The sequence below is a fragment of the Paramisgurnus dabryanus genome, chromosome 1 (assembly GCF_030506205.2).
Source record: "Paramisgurnus dabryanus chromosome 1, PD_genome_1.1, whole genome shotgun sequence".
Lineage (NCBI taxonomy): Eukaryota > Metazoa > Chordata > Actinopteri > Cypriniformes > Cobitidae > Paramisgurnus > Paramisgurnus dabryanus.
Window position 1 is genome coordinate 1,690,228 of NC_133337.1, and position 19,909 is coordinate 1,710,136.

At 36.5% G+C, this 19,909-nt stretch overlaps 1 protein-coding gene and 1 long non-coding RNA gene across 2 annotated transcripts; both read left to right on the forward strand.

Annotated features, from left to right (window-relative positions):
• The first annotated feature begins 291 nt into the window (after window positions 1–291).
• Window positions 292–19,826, forward strand: hspa14 (heat shock protein 14). The gene is made up of 14 exons (XM_065259958.2): window positions 292–448; window positions 655–735; window positions 952–1,034; window positions 2,001–2,049; window positions 2,138–2,243; window positions 2,331–2,421; window positions 14,034–14,138; window positions 14,239–14,400; window positions 14,489–14,644; window positions 14,728–14,830; window positions 15,356–15,571; window positions 15,679–15,828; window positions 18,104–18,171; window positions 18,912–19,826. The coding sequence occupies exons 1-14, from the start codon at window positions 392–394 to the stop codon at window positions 18,997–18,999; spliced, it is 1,515 nt and encodes a 504-aa protein (XP_065116030.2). The 5' UTR covers window positions 292–391; the 3' UTR covers window positions 19,000–19,826.
• On the forward strand, window positions 2,456–12,222 carry LOC135747172 (uncharacterized). Its single transcript, XR_010531718.2, has 5 exons — window positions 2,456–3,441; window positions 4,240–4,297; window positions 4,397–4,432; window positions 5,983–6,027; window positions 11,754–12,222. It is a non-coding gene; the product is annotated as an uncharacterized lncRNA (long non-coding RNA).
• Window positions 19,827–19,909: the final 83 nt, after the last annotated feature.

Consider the following 19,909-nt stretch of genomic DNA (forward strand, 5'->3'; position numbering starts at 1 on the left):
TTTTTAAACTCGGAGGCTCGTGTTGACACCCAAAACTATGAATCTCACCTTCGCATTCGTCCGCATCAGTAACAGGAAATAAAACAATACATAAAAGAAAAAGTATCGGAGTTGCAAAGGAGTTGGTGAAAAACATGACTCCGATTAAAACGCGTTTGGAGACGCACTTTTAGGAAGACTTCAATGCCCACAACACACCTCGCTCTTGTTGTCAGAGGGTGTGGTTTCATCGGCTTCTTTTCGCTGACGCCATGCCCCCCCCCCCCCGTCAGATAAGAGTCTTTTTGATTGGTTAAGAAATCGAGCTTCTCGCTCGTAAATCGACAGACTTTTTAAGTCCAACCTTTCTAATAAGCATACTAGTACTGGCTTCCGGTGGTTCTTAGGAAACATGGCTGCTATCGGCGTGCACTTTGGATACACATGTGCCTGTGTTGCTATATTTAAGGTACGTTTTTATGGGACTATTTTATTTTACTGCAGAATAATCGAAATAAATATGTGAAGCCAGCCAAAGACAATATCAGTTTGTTTATTCAACTGTGGCAATGGTCTTTATGATCTTGAATAAATGGTTTTGCCAAGAACAGATCCTGACAGATTTGTATAAATATTGTTATATAAATAAAATATTGTTTGAGTATTTTCTGACAGGATGGGCGAGCAGATGTTGTGGCCAATGATGCAGGGGACAGAGTCACACCAGCTGTGGTGGCATACAGAGAGACTGAACAGGTCATTTACACATAGAAATGCTGCATGAGTCAATACTTGTTTCCCTAATGATATCAGATCCCAGAGATCAAAACTTTTTCCATCCATGTTTTAATACAATAAGCATTTATGGTAGATTACCTGACACATCTATATTCAGTGTTAAAATGACTGAGGCAAGGATGTCGGGTAATAAATGACGAATAGTATTTCTTCACTTATTATTTGTTTTTATAGATAGTTGGAATTGCTGCCAAGCAGGGAAGAATACGAAATGCCACCAATACTGTTGTCAAAGTGAAGCAGATCCTGGGCAGATGGTATGTTAGACCAGTGGTTCTCAAACTGGGAGCCCTGAGATTGTGCCAGGGGGCCCCAGTTTTATGACATTTTATAAAATGCATTAATTTATCATGAATTCTGTGTAATTAAACCTTAAAAATAAGGCTATATTAACCAACAGCACTACCAGGGCTCAACATAGGGGCAGAAATGTGTGTGAAACGTTCGGGAGAGTAAACAGTACTGTCACTTGCCTGATCGGGCCAGTGTTTCACTCTCAGTCACTAAAATATATTTTCTGTATGTTTGTATGTATTCTTATGTAATGTTACCATAGAAACACATTTAAAGCATTGCTAACGTAAACTTCTCAGATAATCTTTTATCTGGTTCACTAAACTTTACTGCCAATTGTCTTAACAAATAATGAATAAAATGTATATGTATACAATTATATTCGACTTTTAAATTATTATTTTAAATATGTGACACTGAATTTTTTTTTTGATGAGGTCTGTAAAAATTTTGGTAGGGCAAGTTAAAACCAGACCCGGGCCAGTATACATTTTTTTTTCGTTGAGCCCTGATTACACTGTATATTTTAATAAATTTTGTTTACTTCAAATTTTTATTTTTTACAATGTTTTATGTCATACATTGGCGAATGGCCATCGGGGGGCCATCGTACACAAGGGGGGCAACACGCTGATAAAGTTTGAGAACCACTGTGTTAGGCGACACATTTTTTATAAGTTTTTTTTTTATATATATTTTTATATTTACACAGAACTTTAGTTAATACCTACACTATGATGTGGATAACTAAAAATAAAGAATCTAAGTAGTTATCCAACTTTAAGTAAATAAATGATAGATGTTATAATCTCTCACTCCTCCGCATCGTCAGGTAAACTGGCTTTCAACTGGATATGAAAGGTCCGGTGGAGCGCGTCTGCATAGTCGGTAATCTGTTAATGACTCAATGATTAAAATTTGTCTTTCAGCTGTGATGACCCAGATGCTCAAGCACACAGAGAAGAAAGCAAGTGCATTGTGAGTATATGATGCTATTTTGCTTATGTGCAACCTCACGAAATTGTGTGATTTAAACATTTATATGTATATTGGCATTATTTTCGAGGTTGTCAACAAAGGTGACCTACCTAGGTATGAAATCGACACAGGGGAGACAACAAAATATGTGTCACCTGATGATGTAGCTAAATTAATCTTTCATAAAATGAAAGGTACCTTTTTCGGATTTCTCACCATTTTTTGTCATATTAGTCAGTGTGTCTGATGTAGGCTCGTCATTATGTTCATGTTCTCTGCAGAGACGGCACAGTCAGCATTGGGTTCAGATGTGAAAGATGCAGTCATTACAGTGCCTTTTGAGTTTGGAGAAATGCAGAAGAATGCACTTAGGTATGTGACTTCCTTCAAAGAGATTATGTTACTTGCCTAATGGGAAGAGCATAGCATTTACAGTGGGTTTCACACACATGCACACACTGATGTATGCCTTGAGTCGCTCAGTGACAATAAACATTCTTATGACTCTTTGTGTTTGTCCTTTGGGATATTTTTTTCAGGGTTCCCGCGGGGTCTTAAAAAGCCTTAAAAGCATTGAATTTATGAAATTGGAAATAATACCTTAAAAAGACTTAAAAAAGTCTTAAATTTTGATGTCTGGGTCTTAAAAATTGTGCTGTATGTAACTTCTCCATATTGTATTTTTCCTTAAAAGTTTCTTTGTCAACCACATTTTGATTAAATCAGGGATGCAAACACATCGCTTTTCAGCGCCTGCGCCTTTTTATTATTAATGGCATTTTGGTTGCGAGCACATCCCCAACAAACATGAGACGTCCAAAGGACGTTCAGATTATGTCCATATCGGGTCGGTCGGTCCAGAACCTAATCTGCACCTAATCTGCACGTCTAAACGACGTGCAGATCCAGTACAGTATTTGGACGTCTGACTACGACGTCTTTTGGATGTTGATATGCAGTTCAATATTTGAGGGTCCGTTCTTGGACGTCATTTAGACGTTCAAAACAGGTTCAGAAAAAAAATATAAAAACTTATGCAATAAAAACGACAAATGAGTTCTGATTCAAAACAATGTAACATGACGGTTTTTTTTTTTTGGTGAAAATTCTTTAAGGTGATAAAATATGTTATATTTTTAAGAATGAATGTTCACAACGCGTGCCAAAATCTACTGCATTTCTTTTGTGTAATTTGCAAATTAAACCAAATTCAAGTGTGATTTACAAAAATAATCAACATTGCAATTTTAAGTTTAACCACAAGGGTGTGTAAAAGCTTAGGTGGCGAGGTGGCCCGTGATCTTTTTTTGCACGTGATCAACAGACGTAATTAAGCGAGCCCCAGCCGTAAACGTACTCAACGGATTCAACCTGCTGTGAACAGGAGAACAGGTAAGTTATGTTTATCCATTCCAAACAGTGTGTGTTTATTTTGTTTTGTGTACTTATTTTATTGCCAAAAATATTTTTGTTAGAAAACGTCGAGTTTTTCGAGAATTGTTTTCGATAAACGGATGACAGAATTTGACACCGCGGACATTCCGTAGGCTATTTTCAGACTTGGTTAGTTGTTATTAACGAACTGATGCCTTGGTTAGGTGTTATTAACTGACTGTTAATATGTTCGCGTATAAAATATTTTTCAGTGAGTTATTTTAGACCGTCTTGGGGAACTCTATTATCTCTTTCAGTCCGAGGGGGACTCGTTCCTTAATAACAGCCATGTGAAACTAAATACACGGTCGTAAAATTGACTTTTTCTTCCCACACAAAAAATGACATCCGTCCTTTTATAATATTAACCATTTGAATGCATTTTTAATGATTTTGTCTAAGTGACATGCTTGAAAGTGGGCTTCTATGGTAAAAGTTCACCTGTCAATCAAAGAGCTCCGTTCAATACAAGCGCACAGGCACTGTAGTAGACAGCCAGACAAAGAAGTGATTAAGTAAGGAAACTAACATGATGATAACTTGATAATGACCCCCTTTGCCTTGCAATCTATTCATAAAATTAAGAGCCTTTATTAACCTTTGGAATTTAAACAAAATAGAATAATTGTCTTTTCTGTCATGTTCTTAACATACTGTTTAGTCAATAAAGATGAATGAATACTGAATGCATATTAATTTACAAAGGCATTTGCAATATATTTGACTTCTTTTTCTCCTTTCTGTTTTTGTAAACAGGACCTACATACACCCCAAAGGCTCTTTTCAGAGCCATTTGACCAAGCATCTTTGTACAGTAAGTATTTGTTTTGATTAACCTCAAAGAAAACAAAATACATTTTAATATATGCTGACGTTTGTAATATCTTGCTCTTTTTCAATTATGTTTCAATAGTGCCGGTTTTCCTTCAGTAGTGCCAGTTTTCCTAAGGTAATTTAAGATCTTTTTAATTAACCATTTCGTTCAATTTCATGTAAAGGTCCCGTTTTCCGGATCCCATATTCCAAACTTTAGTTAGCATTTAATGTTGCTGTTAGAGCATAAATAATACCTGCAAATTGATAAAGGTATATTTTCTCTAATACAATTCACCTTTCAAAGCCTTCAGTGACCTGCCGGTTTGTACTACAGTCCTCTACTTCCTGGTTGAATGATGTCAATATTAGAGGTGTTTTTTCCTAACCTCTACCCACAGGAATATATCAGTCACCAGCTAAGCTCAAATGCAGTGTTGCCAGATAGAATTGATGGTTTCTACCCCAAAAACTGTCCAAAACCCACCCAAAGGCACAAAAAATGCCCAAAACATTTAATCAACATTTTGATTCAATTTGATCAGCATTTAGTTCTTTAACTACCACAGTTATTGCACTATAGCCTACTATAGCTAGCAATTAAACCCCAGCAGCTACAGAATCACAATAGTAAAATGACAACATAACTCGTTTACATATACAGCTATGCCCCTCACCACATGCAAAATGCACATTTACAGTGTATATTTAGATAGTTTTGGGATAATACAAATATCTAATTCGTTATTAATAAATTCAACAATGTCTGATTTTATCTATTTATATTATTAATAATAATATACCTGTATTATACTCCTTATAAACAGGTGTGTGAGTAAGAGCTAGAGATCGTATAGGCTAACTTTTAACGTTAAATGCACAACAATAATTGGCTGTATGTTAACATGCAAGGATGCTGAAAAGCACTATGAACATCTGAACCTTTCAGAACTATGTAGCCTACGAATCATTTTGATTGGTTGATTCTTTGTTATTTAAAGGGGCGGTTTCCCGAACAGGGATTAGACAGAGCTGTCCAAACTGAAAAGAACTTGCAGTGACATCTTAAAACACATCAGTGCTCTTTGTTTTGGTTCAAAATGCACACAAGTAGGGGTGGTTTCCCGAACGGGTATTATTTTATGCCGGGATTAGGCCTTAGTATAATTAGGAATTATAACTAGTTTTCAACAAACATGCCTTACTAAAAACATTACTGGTGTCCATTTTGAGGCTAAACAAAGGACACTAATGTATTTTAAGATATATCAGTGCAAGTTGTTTTCAGTTTGGACAGCTCTTATATTTATTTTAGTCTAGGAGGACTAATCTAATCCCTGTCCGGGAAACCACGCCGTAATGTTTTTAGTAAGGAATGTTTGTTGAAACTAGTTATATTTCCTAATTAAACTAAGGCCTAGTCTTAGCTTAAGCTAATCCCTGTCTGGGAAACCACCCCATAATGTCCCATGTTTAAGACTGCATATCTATACACACGCATGTAATAACTTTTAATTTGCTTGTCTTGATTATTGGCATCCTAAGATATTATATAACTGCCTGTGACATTCTTGGAGTTTGACTTTAATAATAACATAATTCTCAACACTTGGTAATGACTGTACTGTAATATTGTGTGTCAACAATTGCAAATAACATATTAATGTTCTTTCTTTAATATATTAGATTTTACCTCGTCCTCCACTGCCTCCAGTAATTCCTGGTTTTAAGGTTAGTCATTTTTTTTTTTTTCAGTGCCATTCGTCTCAACCCTGACTTCCTAAATAGTCTAAATTTGAATACAAAAATCTGGGCTTGATTTGGTTTTGCTGAAGGTGTTTAAAAGATTTACTGTTTTTGATCCTCTGGGTCTAAATGACCCTACAATGTGAATAAGACAAGTTACAATTTTTTAATAGTTTAATTTGTCGAAAAAAGAAATGCATCCAATATTAATGTGAAAATAATATACATGTACAAATCCCCGGTTCTAGAGAACAAACATACATACTTTCTTAAGCACACACAAACACACAAGTAGAGTTTTTTTACAGATGTTATATATACATCAGGGTTCCCCAAATCTTACCCTGGAGGGCCGGAGGACTGCAGAGTTTAGCTCCAACGCTGATCAAACACGCCTGAGCAAGCTAATCAAGGTCTTCATGATCACTAGAAAATCACAGGTGGGTAAGTTTGATTAGGGTTGGACGTAAACTCTGTAGTGTTCCTTAACTCCAGGATAAGATTTGGGGAACCCTGATATACATAGTCATCATTCAGTTATTATTGAAGAGCCACACAGATCCAAAATCGAAACTGACCTGTATTGCAGTATGTCATGTAGCTGCCCATCAATGTAAACAATGTGCAAAGTAGTTGAACCAAAAACTTTAATACAAGTTATTGGCTTCTAAAGTAGGTCGACTCTTACTCACTGAAACGAGTCGTTATATGGACTGATTCTCCTGCCTGACATTTTCCACGTCACACGAACACTTCCACGTCACACGAGATACTAATCTCCGCCTACAGCCTTGCCTGCGGGAGAAACGAAAACTATGACCTGCCCAAAGCTAGTTAGTGTGTAAACATCATGCTGTGTTTTCAGTTTGTGCTGTTTTCACTACCAAAGGAGACGTTTTCAAGGAGGGTATACTAAATGTTTGGCTGTGAAGAATCTGTGGTTAAAATTAGGGGTCGATCGATTATCAATCTGGCCGATTATAGACGTCGATATTAAGCATTTTGCCGACTATCAACATCGGACATTTTAAAAGCCTATTTGCCGATAATGTAATTTGATTTGAAATGCACTATTTCGGCTCTGACGCAGCCATGGATTTAGTGAGAGCCGTCGGAACACGAAACAGGGCACTCTATTCAGTTGCCTACAGCAATGCCTGCCCCTCGCCCATCTGATTTGTTGGGAGTCATGAGTCCGGCCAATCAGCGCAGGAGGCTGAAGACACCGCAGAAAGCGCTTGCTAACTCGAGCTGCTTTGCAATGATTTCGCTCTGTGAGTTGACACTGCAATACAAGAGTTTAGCACGCGTTTCAGGCAGTTGACCGAGCTGGCATTTGCACGTCAATGTAAGTCATGTCATTTTAAAAATACAAGCCACTTTAAAGCATAAAGAACTTGACCACTTTGGTCTTCACTCAGTGTGCTCTTATGCACGCGCACACAGCCGCCTGCTTGCAACAAGTAACAGATCAAGTTATTTTTTGCGACTTATTTATTACACAGAAATGTTCATATACACACGGGTATGCTTAAATGCCTGTTTTGAGGACATACAGTTGCAATCAGAAATATTCAACCCCCTCACCTCAAAAAACATTATAGTGATGTTGATAAAAAAATAATAAAAATCTCTTGGAATGTTAAATATTTTGGAAATCTTCTTATACCCAAGGCCCTTCAGATGTGATGAAATAATCTCCTCTCTTAGCTTTTGTGGAAGCTCCTTTGTCTTTCCCATGATTGCAACTCACCTTGAAGACCTTGATGGTTGGAGTTTATATATGCATCACAGCTGAAGCAAAATGGATCGTTATAGAGTTCCAAGGCTTAATGAGGTTTCAGCTGCACTTCAGGCCATAAAAACTGTCAGAAAGCTTTAAAAATAACAATATTATATAGGGGTTGAATAATTGTGACATGGCTATCTTAACAAAATATACTATTACACACAAATACTACATCAAACATTTTCTGTTTTGATTTTATGCCTCACTTAACTCATAAAAACTCATCCAAAGCAGAATCCCGCACTTTGAAAAGATTTTTATTTATAAATCCTTAAAACTCTTTGGGGGTTGAATATTTCTGATTGCAACTGTATAGGAATAGGCTGTTGAACCAACTAATTGTGCCTATGATATGGTATTAATGTTATAGTTTTATGAAAACATTTGTAGTCTTTTTAAAAACATACAGAATGAAGCTATGAAGACAATTAAATTAATTACACCTATTACATAATACAAATTGTTTAGTTAATCATTATATCCATATGATTAGGGATGCTCCGATCAGGATTTTTGCAGCCAATACAAATTACCGATCTTTTATCTTCGCGATCGGCCGATACCAATTCCAATTTTTTTAGCTGATATGCAAGCTATTTGATGACTGTAACTGTTACATTTTTTCTAGATAACGTAATACCACAGATGTTGCCTTTGTTATATTACTTACAGTAATTGGGTATATTATTGTTTTAATAGAGAATCAAATAAATTAGCACTCTTCTCCAAAGAGTTATTTAATATCTCTTTAAAAACGTTTGTCTCCTAAGAGTACTGAAAATAAAACACTTCACAGTCTTTACTGTATGTATTAAATATACACACATTCGTATGAAGTATAACAGTTCCTTAGTCAAGAGCAGAGAGTGATTGTATTGAGAGATGAATTATGATACTGTAGCTTTAAGACGTGAGAGAGATCGCTCTGTTCACTTGCACTGATGACAGGCTGCTGTGTGTGCGTGCGGCGGCTGAACGCAGACAAGAGCAGCTGTGAGGAAAATGAACGTTTAAACGCTCAAATGTTGTTATTATTAATATGATTGTTATAATTAACATTTCTTAGAGTCAGAAGAATTAAAAATGTTTCAAAGCATTGAGAGTTTTTGTCAGACCCTGAGTCTTAATTTTGACATTAATTTTCATTTTTACACCAGCCATATCAGTTCAGAATATCAGTTGTCGGTCTACTTGATCAGTAATAATCGGTATCGGCATTGGCTCTGAAAAACACATATCGGTTGACCTCTAGTTAAAATTAATTTTTCACAGAGGGATTTATTAACTTAGACGTTTGGCAATGAAAGATTGTTCAGTACCCACTTTATTTGAAACATGCGTCTCCTAACCACAACCTGTAAGTATGATTATAGCTACATACTTGCTTAAATGAGTGTAAAATGTCTATCATCGTTTTTATTGCTTCGTTGTTTAAACTCGGAGAGTCACGTTAGCAAGCAGTTAACGCATGCTCACTTATTGTTTTGCTATGACCCGGTTAGTTTACATAAATGCTTAAATGAGTGTAAAATTGTTAGTTTCTATCGTCGTTTTTACTGCTTGGATTAATGATGAATGATGGAGTTGTTTAAACTCTTAATATACTGTCAGAGAGTCACGTTAGCAAGCAGTTAACGCATGCTCACTTATTGTTTTGCTATGACACGGTTAGTTTACATAAATGCTTAAATGAGTGTAAAATTTTTAGTTTCTATCGTCGTTTTTACTGCTTGGATTAATGATGAATGATGGAGTTGTTTAAACTCTATGGGGCGGTTTTCCGGACAGGGATTAGACTAGTCCTAGACTTAAACACTTTTAAGAGCTCTCCAAACTGAAAACATCTTGCACTGACGTATCTTAAAATACATCAGTGCCCTTTGTTTTACCTCAAAATGCACACAGGTAATGTTTTTATTAAGGCATGTTTGTTAAAACTAGTTATATTTCCAAATTAAACTAAGGCCTAGTCCTGGATTAAGCCAACCCTGGTCCGGGAACCTGCCCATATATACTGTCAGAGAGTCACGTTAGCAAGCGGCTAGCGCATGCTCACTTAGGTTTTGATATGACCCGGTTAGCTAACATAAATGCTTAAATGGGTGTAAAATGTTAGTTTTTGTTGTCGTTTTTATTGCTTGGATTAATGATGAATGATGTGTATTAATGTCGATTAGGGATGCAGCGATTAACCTGTTTCACTATTAACCGCACTTTAAAATGTCAGGGTTAAGTAACCGTAAAGTTTTCACTACACTGCGTGTTTTTGTTTCAGGCACGCACAGACAAACCAGATCCACGAACCACCAAGAGGCGCATGCATCATGATGCACTGTATGACAAAGCTCCGCGTTCAAAAGAATATGTGGCCGCGTGACGTGTCTCTTGGTTGTTCGTGCATCTGGTTTGTGTGTGTGCGCGTGCGTGCGTGCGTGCGTGCGTGTGTGCGTGCGCGCACCTACATGAATACGTGAAAGAGCCACACTCCATGTCTGTACAGCATTAAAAACCTCCTGCTCGTGGATCAAACCTGGGCGGGGCTCCTGGTGGTCTGACTGCATTTCCTTAGGTTGAATTCTTTTAACGCGTTTATGATTAATTAATGAATAGCTTGAGTTAACATGTTAATCTTGCCACCCCTAATATTTATATTTTATTTTTGTGTAATATAAAGCTACACCTGTCAAAATGACTCGCAGTACCTGGTCCAGGATGACCCTGTGTTATTATTCGTTTTGAGAACGACTTAATGAATTCGTTTTACTTCAAACAAACCAAAATAATATACATTTATTCAGTCCAAATGTAAAATTAAATTTATTCAAAAGATCATTAAAATGAATAGCCTATAGGTTTCAAAAGACACCTATAATGTTTAAGTCAAAGCCAGCTAAGTTATTATTATTATCATTTGTCCAAGAATTGTAGAAAAATACACAAACTGAAAATACAGAAGAATTTAGCAATTGTTAAAAAATTTATTCATGTGATTTTATACATTAATGTTGTAAAAGAAATTAATTCTTAATAACCGTAAAACCGTGATTATTTATCAGACTAGAACCGCACCATCAAAATCTATAATCGCTGCATCCCTAATGTCGATAATGTCTTCTCAGTAAATCATGTTAGCACTAGGTCAATACATGTTGCACTATTGTTGGTCTGTGCCACTGATCTGTGGTCTGCGCGGAGACTCTGTCAGTTGTCCAATCAAAGCAGTGTAGGCTACTGAAAGGTGGGGTGTAAGCAGACTAAGTCGTTGAATGGCTTCACACAAATAGTTGGGGGATCTCTGAGAAATGGGTTAATTTTAAATGTATATTTTGAGAAATTACAGTGTGTTTTGACCTTGCATGCGTTTAAACCTGTTGTCCGGGACTAATAAACAGTGATAGGACGCTTAAAATTGTCATCTTACTGGCTCTTTACTTAATGTTTAAAATGTTTTAAATATTTTTTGTTTCAATGAAATGATTCAAAAAATATATTTTTAATACAAACATGGCTTGAATTGCCTTTTAATTCATAATGTCATGTCAAGAATAGCGTTTTACAATATTAATAACTATAGATTTATATCTAAATTAGCTATATAGTATGTAATATTATTTGTAATTACTGTAATAAGTAAAAAAATGTATCTGTCAATATAGGTATTACAGTAAAATACACTAAAAATAAACAAGAAATAGACGTGCTGCCAGTACTGTAAAAATACAGGGAAATTGTTAACAGATGATAAATCATGAGGTGAAAATTTACACCTAGAGGACAGTTGGTACAGTGCTGCAAAAGCTATGAAGTAAGGGTGTACAAAGGATTTAAACCTTGCTGTTTTCTTATAACATGTATGTGTACTTGGTGTATGACTACAGGCTGCTTTTGCATATTTATATTTTTTGTCTTTCCATTTTTACAGGTGGAGTAATGGAGTAAAGATGCAACGGAGCAGCTGATAAGAAAACATGCTTAAGACCATCTTAAACGTGCACCATCAAGAAAGGGAGGGGTACACAATAAACATTTTTTTTTAACATTACTTTTTGAATAGATGCACTTTTTAAATTTTTTTTTAAAGTATATATATTGTTTATTTATGTTGTTTTTAAATGTTATAATTGTATTGTTTTTATTTGTTGTATTTAGCTTTTATGCATTTGTACACACACAAACACACAACCACATTTATACAAAATAAGTTTTGAATAAATACGTTTAATGGAGTGCAAAGTGTGAGTCTTTATTTAGCTAAATGATGTCTAAAATGAGTCTGCAGTTGACGTTATAAGACGTTGAAAATATGTCCACAATGACCACATTTCAACTAAATTTGGACCTTAAAAAGACGTCCTATGGATGTCATTATTGGACGTCCAAAAGACGTCGGAAAACCTTTCATTCTGCACCCTGATGGGGACGTCTTTTCAACGTCTTTATTGGACGTCCAAAAGACGTCAGAAAAAGACGTCGGAAATCCTTTCATTCTGCACCCTGATGGGGACGTCTTTTCAACGTCCGACAAAGATGTTGAAAAGACGTCTTTTGGACATACTTTTGCTCAGTGGGTCGTGTCTCTACCGATGAGTCTGCTGTACGTTCACGTGCTCGCTGTTTCTCGATGAATTGGGTGCGACATGAAGCGAGTTCAGCGTAACATGTTTCTGAACTTGAGCAGAGTTGTATGCATAGAGGTTTTCACGGAGGACCGGGTCCGATTAACATTATGTGTAAAACCCGAGTCGATAGGAAAACGGCCGTGATCAGAGTCAGTCAGCGCTAATGTTCACGTGCAGTTTCAAGCTGCGTGCCTCCGTTTCTATTGCGATAACAACTGGCTTGGTTTGAAAGTCACGACCACGCGCTGCACTTTCTTTCTCCGTCCCTTTGTTTAATAATGTAATTATTAATGAACCATCTTTTTATATCTAAAAAGTTTGCTCAAAGATCACAAAGATGGTAGCAAAAAAGCAATGTGAATGTTAATTAAGCCCATTGCACGAGCAAAGCTCAAGCTGACTCTAGATATAAAAAACGCAAAACTCTAATATAAAGTCACCAGTCACTGGGACAGCAAGTAGACTTTTGAATCTAAAATAATAAGTGGATTAAGCTCTTTTAATCTGCAAGAGAGGAATTAAAAGAGGCACTTTTACTGCTTCTGCTCTATCTAAAAAAGGAAAGAAAACTACATAAACCATAACACACCGATTACATTTATAATCTCTAGACCTGCACTTTCTATCATTAATATACTATACATATTATTGTATTCAAAAGAGTTTGATAAAAGGGGTCATCTACACAAGTATTGCTTCATATGTCAGTGCAAAAACAGTAAAGTGTTTTGTGATGCTTTGACAAACATTGTCAGCTTTGTTCATTTATGGTTGGATTTATGAAATATAATGTGAAATTAATATAAATGAATGCAGCCAGATGGAAGGCCCTGGATACGTTGCAGGAGGTGGCCAGGAAGAAGAGGAAGAAGGAGTAAAGCAAGAAGAAGTGCTAGATAGTTCAATAAGAGTTTTGGTTTAACATAAAAAATGAAATTGAATATTCCAAATTAATGTCGGCATCTTTTGATTTTCGAATTTCATTTTTCTCTACAGTATATACCTAGGTTGGTAGGGATGGCAGGGGTCTGTGGCAATGTAGCCTAAGTATCTGGATATTTGCCTGGGTGTGAGGGCTTAGATTACCTTTCTCTTTTTTGAACATACATGTGTTTGCATCTCTGTTTGTTTAATAAAGTAGTATAAATAAAGAGTGGCGGATCCAATAATTGAGAACGCAACACAGTCCCGGGTCACAGTACAAAATACTGCGAACACGTGATACCTTCAGTAAATGAAGATCACCACAATCATAGACTGCAACACAACACAGCAAAAGGCAAAGGAGAAGTGGGAAAAATCAAAGAAAATCTCAGAAATTCCTTAACAACTTAACATTGTTTGGCAAACTTTCTTGTGGCCTACTGAAAAAAATTTTCACACTTGCTTGGCTTATCATCTTTTTACCCATTTCACATCGGAAAAATAAATGAACACAAGTTTAAGTATTTTAGTTTTTCTTTGCTGGTAGGGACGTGAAATGGGTATTAATTTTTTATATAAATGGTCTTAAAAAGACTTGAATTTAACTTGAAGAAACCTGTAGGAACCCTGTTTTTTATAATCCTAATGATGTGTTGCAGGCAAGCTGCCGAAAGTTCCGGGTTTAATGTTCTCCGGCTGATTCACGAACCATCTGCTGCCCTTTTGGCTTATGGTATTGGACAGGACTCGCCGCTGGGGAAAAGGTATACCAAAGGTGTTTCGGCATATTTGAGATTTACCATTTCATTTGAATTAGGTTACATCCTAAAAATGTAATTGATTCTTTGCACTTTCATACAACAGTCATGTCCTTGTGTACAAACTTGGAGGCACATCGCTGAGCGTCACCATCCTTGAGGTGAACAGTGGAATGTACAGAGTCCTTGCAACGCAGACAGATCACAGGACGGGAGGAGAGAGCTTCACACATGAGCTCGCAAAGCATCTTGCCGCAGAGTTCAAAAAGTCTGTAGATTCCAGTGTACTTGTATGCATATGCTGTTTTTATTATAGTTGCATGTTATATGTGTCTGCATCTTATGTGTGTCTGCAGGACATATAAGCAGGATGTGACTGGTAACCCTAGGGCGATGCTAAAGCTTATGAATAGTGCCGATGTGGCCAAGCACACGCTGTCTACCCTGGGCAGCGCTAATTGCTTTGTGGACTCTCTTTATGATGGCATGGACTTTGACTGCAATGTGTCGAGGTAGGCTGATGAAGATCTTGTCTGTTTTCAGTTTAATAAATTATATCTCCTGCTAAGGATATCATGATTGGTCCTTTTCATAGAGCCCGTTTTGAGCTGATATGCTCCAGCCTCTTCAGTAAAAGCATTCAGCCAATCAAAAGTCTCCTTGAGCAAGTAAACCTGTCCACCTCAGACATCAACAAGGTAATGCAACTTTTTAGTGCCTATCTGCTTGTTAAGTCATGACATAATGAATACTGTTTCCAAGTCCTAGCCTCCACTTATTTCAATAAAGGATATTATTTAAACAGCCAGCACTTTTTATTCATATAACACAGTTACGCAGAATTTCTTGTGTACACTTGCGGTCTCCAGGCTCACAGAATCACAGACAGCAATATATTAATTTTTTTTTTTTATCCATGTCCATTAGTCCATATCAGGTAATTTCGGATTTTTTTATGCAGATAAAACATAGGATCGGTTGTTTTTGAATTTTTTTTTTGCTATATTCCTATGGAATTTGAGATTGGTTTGACCCAGAAGCAGTGCATGACGTCAGACTTAACAAGAGGATGGCCAGTAGAGGCAGCTATAGTTTTGTGTCCCAAAATCTTATGCATTAAATTGTTTAAATAACTAGCATTCATAGGCATACAGGTATTTAATACAAAGTCCACATGTAACAATAGAATGGAAACTTTAAATGAAACTTGGATCCTGTCTTAGGTCGTCCTATGTGGAGGCTCAGCTCGAATTCCCAAGTTGCAACAGATGATTAGAGATCTGTTCCCAGACGTGGAGCTGCTGAACTCCATCCCCCCAGATGAGGTCATTCCAATAGGTGCTGCCATGCAGGCTGGCATCCTGGTGGGAAAAGAGAGCCTGGCACTCGGAGAAGATTCCATCACTGTAGACTGCTGCGCCAGTGACATCACTGTCAAGGTGAGTATAATGAGAAGATCAAAAGCTCTTATAATAAAGTAATATTTGGGTTATTAATCAGTGGATTGTGTTCTTTATCTGTGGAATTCTGTCTGCGACTTTTACAGGAGGTAGATGATTCAGGCGAGGAGGTTTTTACGGTTTTGTTCCCTTCCGGCACACCTCTCCCTGCCCGCCGCCAACACACACTACAGGGTCCTGGCAGCCTGTCGTCAGTCAGCCTGGAGCTGTATCAGGCACAGCGACTAATAGCACAGGTCAGAACCCGTTAAAGCATATTTGTATGAATTAAAAAAAAGTTAAAAGATACAGTAGGCTGCAAAATAAACCTTGACATGGTGGTTTGGTTTTACATCTCCCAAGGGTTTCATTTTGAGAGAGTGACTGCTACATATCCTGCTTAGTAATCTGCATATGAATGATTATGTAATTGCGGGTACATTTGATGTTCAACGTTATTTTTTTCTATTTTTTTAATTTTAATGAATTGGCACTCAATGTCATGGATGTGACTACAGCTTTGATAAACCAGCTAAAGTATGTTATCAGTCATTTATGTTGTTTTTGTTTTTTTCACAAATCTTTCTATGTAAAGAAAGTTTGGTGAAAGTATCACCTTAACACCTTTAATACTGATTGAGTACGGTCATGTCAAATATTTTTAAAAATATGATTTCTTTGGGTTTGAAATTAAAATTTTTGCAGCTTTACAGATCTTTTATAATGGGGTGTCAAACTCAAGGCCCGCAGGCCCGCGAGAGTTTACAAATTATGCTACTTATGTGGCCTGCGAGAGTTTACAGATTATTTTATTGTTATTATAAGTTTTATTTTTTGCATGTTATTTCCTACATTGATTTTGCAGCCACCAAAACTATTTTTTGTCCCGCCAAATTATTTTTGTAATGTAATTTTAGATAATGTTGATGATTGCAGGAGAGAGAACAAGCAGTGCCCCGCCCCGCACGCGCGCACTAGTAGAGTGGGCGTGTCTGAATGCGAACGCTGCAGCCTCCAGAGGTCGCATTTCCAGGCTGCATACGTCATCAAGACTGTCTTGTTTCAGAATATTAACAATTATAAAGTTGAATGTTATTCTTCGTTTATAGTTAATAGTTGTAATATGCATATGACTTGCGAATGTAATGGTCAGTTAACTTAAAACCAGGCTTGATGAAGCTGCATAAGCGACCCCCGCAGGCTGCAGCCTTTGGATTTATCTGCTTGTTCTTTCTCTCCCTCTCTCGCGCACGCTCACGCACATCCAGCGAGAAAATATTTCTGTAAACGAGACAGAAAACGTTTCGCGATGTCCAGGTGGGATTACAATGCGTCTATTCCCGCTAAATACGCGAACTAATGACTCATCTGAACCGATTACTTTTAATAAACGATTGAAACTATTGATCTGTAGCCTACAACACTGAACTCATGAGACGTCAGTCAATCAGACACACAAAGCCAGGTAAAAAAATCACAGCTTTTTTCAAAGAGGGCAGGAAATGACAAGCGAGAGTATGTTTCTAATAAATGCATATTGTCGTGGAGATTGTAAAACTCTTTATTAGTCTTAAAATGCCTCTCATTTTCTTACCTGCACAATGAAGTATAACAGAACATTTTGAGTGTACTCACATACAACATGTGTTTTTGTCACCACAATTATTTTTAAAATGTAGAATAGTTGTACTCTATACACTTTGTCATTATTTGCCTGGGCTTCTACTTTCAAAGCTAGGTATTAATTGAGTTATTAACAAAACCAGTAGTAAGCAAATGCAGAGAAAATTATGCAATGTACAGTAATAAAAGAGTTGATACATTCATACAGTATACAACCGGCCCTTTGAGAGCAACTGTAATGCTGATGTGGCCCGGGATGAAATTGAGTTTGACACCCCTGTTTTATATGGACAGAGATCTTTTAACACACCAAAAACAAATAAAAGTTTAAGTGTTGTATATTGAAGGCTTTGTTTTTAATCCGTCATTTATAGCAATAATGAGAAATTATTTTTATGGTTATGAGATTACATTACATTACCTGACCTTAGCCAGGTTTTCACGGGTGGGCTCACAATTCGGAAAACAGGAAATCATGATTTTTAGCTATAATAGACACGTTTTACAGAAAATATTACATTGTTATGGTCTGTAACACTTTGTGATCCATGACAATGAGTACAAAATTATTAAAATAATAAAATGTAACCAATTGAAAAGCAGCGAAAATAATGACTTCGGTTATCAAATGCTCCTCTATAATCTACATTAGATTATTATAAAGTTTCTTCTGAGAAAAGACTATAATCGAAACAGCCGCTTATTGGCGTTGTTCATTCAATTCACACATTTAAGCAAAAAAATAAACTGAAAATTCATCTTTTTAGACAGTGAAAGTCAAGGCATTTTTGTTTTAATTATCTAGAGTCAAATATTCAAGAGAACTGTATGTTAAACATAGATATTGGCTGATTTAGGAGTAATTTTCGAAATGTAGATTGTATAAAATTTTTGGGGTTTATTTTTTAGATTGTACTTGGAGACCTGGAACCTAAAGATGAGATGCACGACATTGTCTCAGTTCTAACAATGAAGAGGTAATCAAAAAAAATAATGGTGCCTAACAGGTTTTTGAGTACATATAGTAATACTAAGTACAGTAATAATGCCACTGAACATACATTTTGGGGTGGTTTCCTTAGGTTAGACAGAGTTTAGGTAAGAATATTTAAAGGGATAGTTTGGTCAAAAATTATATTAAACCTGTGATTTACTCATCCCCAATCTGTCCAAGATGCATATGTCCATAATTTTTGAGACCAACACATTTTCAGTTATTTTAGAAAATGTTTTAGATCTTTACTGGAAGCTAGTTATTTTTGTTTATAAAGTTTTAAATTTGGATATTTCTACAATAACACAGCGCGGATTACCCTCAGAAGGCCTTTGTTTATCATTGTGGAGCCGTTTGGATTTATTTTGTGAACGATGAATGGACAATTTCTGGACTTGAAGGACGTGGACCCCGTAACTTTACATTTGATTAACTGAAAGATCTTAAACATTTTCTAAAATAACTGAAGTTGTGTTTGTCTGAAAAATGATGGACATATGCATCTCGGACAGCTTGGGGGTGAGTAAATCGTGGGTTTAATATCATTTTTGGCCGAACTATCCCTTTAAGTGTTTTTTACAAACATACCTTACAAAAAACATCACTGGTGTGCATCTTGAGACAAAACAGCTCAAATATGCATTTTAGCCTGGTAAAGGCTTACACCCCTCTAAGTCACTGACCAGCTTAGTGTCTAAACTGTCTGTTGTCTTTTATTTTCAGAGATGGTTCACTGCATGTGACGTGCACAGAGCAGGGCAGTGGCAGATCTGAAGCCGTTACCATAGAAACGGCAGCGGCAGCATCATAATCTTGAATCGCATTGCAATGTTCATTCTGTACTGTAACTTGAACACCTGCATGTGATGTGTGAGGTTTTCCTGTTTGTATGTGCTCTAGATCTGTCAGCAAACAGATCCTCTCATTTGTAGTGTGGAAATTCTTGCTTCTTATAGGACCAGATCATAATGTCGTTATTTACTCATCCTCATGTTGTTTCAAAAACCTTTGGTGTGACAAATTCGTACTAAAGTAAAATCTTGTTCCATATGTTTGTTATATTGAAGCTTTGTGTAGGGAACAGTGAAAATGCAAGTAATTCACTGATAATCTTCATCTCCTTAACAGTACATGAGTAAATATAGAATTTTGTTTGGCTTTTTTAATGTCCCGTGTATGTTTATTTACTCCCTTTTTTGCTTCTGGAGGTATGTCAGTACCATGTGTTATTACATTACCTGCATCACACCATTATAATGAATAAATAGTACTGATGTATGTGACAACAAACTGGAAAAAGCCAGATAAATTAGTTGTTTAACTAGTACATGATTTCATTCCAGTAAATAGATCAACCATCTTTATCAGGTTTTCCAGAAAATGGAAGGGTAGAGCAGGTGGTATTGAGATGTATTTGCATGTCTTACTGATAATATCATCTCACGTGTGCTGTAGGTTTTACTAGTGCAGCCGTGCACAGGTGCAATGTAACACTTTTGTTCTCCATTATGTCATGTGAAACAACGAGACAAAGTTTTGTGTTCACATTCACAACTTTTTGAAGTTCTATTAAAGGGGACATTTTACAAGACTTTCAAAGTGCCCCAATTTTTTCCCATGCTTGCAGAGAATGGATTACCAAAACTAAATAACTGGGTTGATCTTTTTCGCATTTTAGTTTGTTACAAGCATTGGGGACCCAATGTTTGCACTTAAACATG

What these genes read in the sequence shown, in the direction of transcription:
- hspa14 (XM_065259958.2), top strand. Translation starts at nt 392, where the DNA reads ATGGCTGCTATCGGCGTGCACTTTGGATACACATGTGCCTGTGTTGCT. An exon ending in CCTGTGTTGCTATATTTAAG is followed by an intron (nt 449 to 654) that starts GTACGTTTTTAT and finishes ATTTTCTGACAG; the next exon opens with GATGGGCGAGCAGATGTTGT. An exon ending in TTTGACTGCAATGTGTCGAG is followed by an intron (nt 14,645 to 14,727) that starts GTAGGCTGATGA and finishes TCCTTTTCATAG; the next exon opens with AGCCCGTTTTGAGCTGATAT.